We start from the raw sequence: 4653 nt of genomic DNA, 5'->3' as shown, positions 1-4653 counted from the left end.
CACACACACACACACACACACACACACACACACAAGGTGCCAAAAGAATGTATACACATTTTAAGAAAGGAAAAAATTGTTTTAAAATTGTAATACGAAAAGTTCAGACAATTAAGTTCACGACCTTTCCACCATGTAAGTGCACATAAAATGAATGATGCTAGCATTCATTTGATTAACGCCATCTTTTGAGCAAACGTCATACTACACATTGCTATTGTGATTCAATTAAACTTTGACAAGTAATACACAGATAACATCTCGTAAAATGTGTACATTTTTTGGCACCCCCCGTGTGTGTGTGTGTGTGTGTGTGTGTGTGTGTATACACATATATATGATAGTATATACATGAGTATATATATATATATATATGATAGTATATACATATATATAAAGAATGAAACAGTCTATGTATATTAAAAACTTTACATAAACTGCAACCATAAATACAAGTATATATTTTATATAAGTACTGCTAAGCTATGTCCTCCTGCCAATTTGCCTATTCCCCTAAATGGTCTTGTTCACCCCAGATCAGAATCTCAAAATCATCTTTGATACATTTTTCTTCACCCTTCACACCAATGTCACCAAGTCCTGTCCATGTGCCTTGTACTATTCCTTACATCTTGGGCTTCCCTTCCCTTTTCATCTTCACACAGCCTCATGCCATCCTTGTCCTAGGGCCTCACACTTGGATCATGTGACAGAACCTCCTGCCTCTGTATCTCTCCGTTCCATTCTTTCTAAAATTCACATGTTTCTTCCTAAAAGATTGCCTTCTTTATGCCACTCCCCTGCACAAATAAATTCAGTTTTCCCCTTATATCTGCAGAATAAAGTCCAAACCTTATAGCTTGACATTTAAAGCTTTTGGCAATTTGCCTCTCTTATTTATCTAAACCTGTAACATTAACTGGACTGGGTTTCTCACTGAATAAATATGCCTTAGCCCAAATACACATAACACATTCTCTCACTCATTGTGGCTCTCCCGTTCTAAGGGACCCCGTCGAAGGGAGGAAAGCAGTGGACATATAAGTAAAGTGCAACTAAAGTTCGGTGAGACAAGTGCCATTTCCCCATTAGGAATGGACTCCCTCCTCCTAGACATCCTTCAAGGCCGTGCTCACACACCTCCATGAAGCCTTCCCCAATTTAACCTCCTCTTGCACACCTATAGCACTCATTCTTTGTACTGCTGTAGATCAGTGCTTCTCAAACTTGAGATACAGCCCCCGAGATTCTGACTCAGGAGGTCTGGAGGTCTGGGGCGGGGCCAGAGAATTTACATTTATAACAGGCTCCAATGACAAGGGCCTGGGGACCTCACTTTGAGCGCCACTGCTATGGATTACCTTGTACTAGCACTTGTACTTTTACCTCCACACTAAACTCTTTATGGGCAGGAATGTAAGTTCCACCTCTTTGTAGATCAGCCCCCAAACCCAGCAGTTAATTGCATAGCACATAGAAAGTGCTCACTTTTTTTTTTAACTTTTTTTTTTCTTTTTAATTTTATTGGGGAACAGCCATGGTCATTGGTTACCCATTGCTTTCATGCTACAATGGCACAGTTGACTCTTTTAAGGAGGGCACAACTCACAGTGACCCATGTAGGGATCGAACTGGCAACCTTGATGTCACCAGCACCACGCTCTAACCAGCTGAGCTAACCAGTCACCCCAGAAAGTGCTCATTTTTAATTGTTCAGAGTACTCTGCCATCAGTGTTCTTTATGGTGCTTACGACAGCCCACCAGGCAGGGTGAAAGGGCATCCTTCCTGCAGACTGCCGGGGAGAGAGTCAAAGTCACCGTGGAACAGACACTGGCTAGCGTTGGTTCAAGTTTGAAGCCGTAGGGCAATCCACAGTCCTTCTGACTGTGGTCTCCCCAGCACTGGCTTCTTGGGCTGGTGTTGAATTTTAAGTCCACTTTCCCCTTCTTTTAGGAGGGAGCGGGAAGGAACTAACATTTCTTGGGCAATCACCCTCTCCTGATTTCTGGGTTGGGGGAGGTAGGCATTATCTCATGGGTCCAGGGAAATACAGTAACTGGTCCCCCAGTTCTACACGTGTAAAACACAGAGGCCCAGAACACCCAAGTTTTTATGTTTCATTGCACAGAAGAGGCAGAAGTGGCCAGACAAGTTAGGAAAAAGTGATTTCATATTCACTGGAGGTCAATTATGTGTCCAGATGCACTGTTCTAGGTGCTTTCGCCTACATAGTCTCATTTAATCCTCACAATTATCTAACAAAGGTGATCTCACTTCACCCATATTTTAAAGAGAGGGAATAGCCTCAGAAAAATTATATCATTTGCCAAGGCCACACAGCTGAGAAGAAAAGCTGGAATGCCTGGTCTGTCTGACCCCAAAGCCCTTGTTGGTTCCACAGCCCTGTTCTGTGTCCATGCCACAGGGTCTACGCACAGTTTCCACAGCACATCATGGCCCCAGGTCTCCACAACCCCGATACCTGACAATACCTGGCATCCGTGGGCCGGGCAGCTGGGAGCCTAGATTCAGGTTCTGTCCTCACACTGAGGACTGACTGGAGACTGTTTCTGGGGAAGTTATTGTGCGCAGGAAGGAGGAGGGGTAGGAGGGGGAGACCAGAGCCTTGGATCAGCTGGAAGGCAGGAGGGCTTGGGTGGCATGGGCCCAGGAAGGCTTGCTTCTGTCAGGTAATTGGGATGTGGAGGCTTGCATTTCTCCCAGGTCCAGCTGTCTGAGAAGTCCAGGGAAGTGTGGCTGTTCCCTCTACGCATAAACACACTCCCACCTTCACAGACCCTCCCAAGGACAGGCCTCCTGGACACAGATCTAGGGGAGGGGTTGGCTCACAGAGACGTGCAGGCTCAGATTCAAGGTGACACACACCAGCACACACAGAACCATCCTGCCTCTCATGCCCAGATTCACCCACCCACAGAGGAGGCAAATGTGCACAGAGGTCAGCCACAGCAGCACATGGAGGGCTGCTCATGCCCACACTCCAACCCACCCACAGAGGTGCAGATGGTGCAGCCTCCACCAGCCACTTTGGAGGTACCCTGGAGGATTGTCAGGAAGGATGGGAGAACTGGTATAGTATTTTCACCATCATTACCATGTTCCCTCACACACACCCCTCCCCCCACACCCTGTTCCCCTCCCCAGCACCTATCAGCTCATGGAAGGAGTCTCTCATTGTTGAAGGGGGCTCTGGCTCCTTTGCTGTGATTTGTCCTTTCCCCAGGCTCAGGTCAGTCCCCTCTGGTCTGTGCTCTTAGAAGCATGGGGTGGGGGGAGGGGCTGGGGAAGGCAAGAGTCTGTCTAGGGCTTCTGGGCTAGTCTGAGGGTCAGAGGAGCTCAGACACCTTGCTTTGCTGTCTCTGCGGCGGTCCAGATAGTGGGAGAAAGGGCCTGATCCAACTCATGCCAGGATTCCTTGGTCTTCAAGGTGCCGGGAGTGATGGTGGGAACCCCGATTTCAGAACGCCAGAGGAGGGGACAGGGTTGGCTTACCAAGATTTGGAGTTGTGGGGTTGGAAGATTCAGGCTAGGCCAAGGCTGACACCTGTTCATAGTGCCCCTTATGGCTTGGACCCTCCCCCAGGTCAGGATCCCTGCACTGAAGTGTTTCTCTTGCCCTGAACCCTTACTGAGGGGTGTGTGTGTAAGATAGGAGTGAAGGGGAGGCAGTCAGGCCAAGGAGACTGGGAAGCCTATGAGGGGAAGGGAGGAGGAAAAGGGGAGCTTTGGGAATGACTGCTACCGATATGATCCCAGAGGAAAGGTTTGGGAGCGAGTCTCTCCTGCCCACACCATCCAGTCCACTTTAGCAGGGACCACCATGCTACTTCCCCACCCTGTCTGCCCTCTGCTCATGCAGGAAGGGGGGTAGGGCTGGCCTGGTGACCTTACCGTCTGTGGGGGGCTGCCCACGGTCATCTCCACGTAGTAGCCCTGACCAGACTTGCCCCTCAGGTTATCCACCATCTCCACAAAGCTGCCACTCCGGCCAGGCTCCTCCAGTTCCTCGTCAGTGTCCCGGGGAAGCCTCAGACCCAGGGGTGTCCCCCCAAGCCCACTCCGCAGAGGTAGCCTGATGCCAGGCTGGGTGCAGTGGGCAGGCAGCACTGCCGAGCCCATCCACAGCAGAAGCCAGGACAGTGCTTGGGCCATGATGGGCCCTGGCCTTCAGGCCCTCGGGACTCACTTGGGCCCACGTCCGTCCCTGTTGCCTGCCCCCAACTCTGGATGCTGGTGGTGGCTTCTCAGGAGAGAGAGCTGTGTGGCATCGGGGCTGCAGAGTTTGCAGGCCCTTGAGCCAGCCCCGGGTCCAGGCTGTGGGTATCAGTCAGGAACAATCCGCAGAGAGAGAAAGGGGAGGAGATGGATCCTGGCTACATCTGGCCAGTGGCGTCCAGCCTCAGCATAGGTCTGGGAGAGGACGGCTTGGGGCCCCCAGGGCAGCTGAGAGGGGCGGGCATGGCAGGTCAGCAGTGGCTGCTTTCCCGGTCCGCCTGGCAGGTCAGCAGCGGGAGAAAAGGCAGAGGCTCTGAGCTCCTGCGGCTGCGTTTGCAGGTCAGGCCACCATAATCCAGCTCCCAGCTCCCAGCTCCCAGGCAGGCTGGGGAGGCGGAAAGACTTGTGGCGGCGG

General features: G+C 50.9%; 1 protein-coding gene across 1 annotated transcript in view; it reads right to left on the bottom strand.

Moving 5' to 3' along the window:
• The window catches only part of BACE1 (beta-secretase 1), a 26102-nt gene extending 21449 nt beyond the window's left edge, over positions 1–4653 (bottom strand). The window contains exon 1 of the mRNA XM_019647416.1: positions 3915–4653. Within this exon, the coding sequence (XP_019502961.1) occupies positions 3915–4175 (261 nt within the window). The 5' untranslated portion in view covers positions 4176–4653. The remainder of the gene's footprint in view (positions 1–3914) is intronic.

The sequence above is a fragment of the Hipposideros armiger genome, unplaced genomic scaffold (genome assembly GCF_001890085.2).
Source record: "Hipposideros armiger isolate ML-2016 unplaced genomic scaffold, ASM189008v1 scaffold_111, whole genome shotgun sequence".
Classification (NCBI taxonomy): Eukaryota; Metazoa; Chordata; class Mammalia; order Chiroptera; family Hipposideridae; genus Hipposideros; species Hipposideros armiger.
The sequence above is the reverse complement of the archived record's forward strand: the minus strand, read 5'-3'. Positions and strand labels throughout refer to the sequence as shown.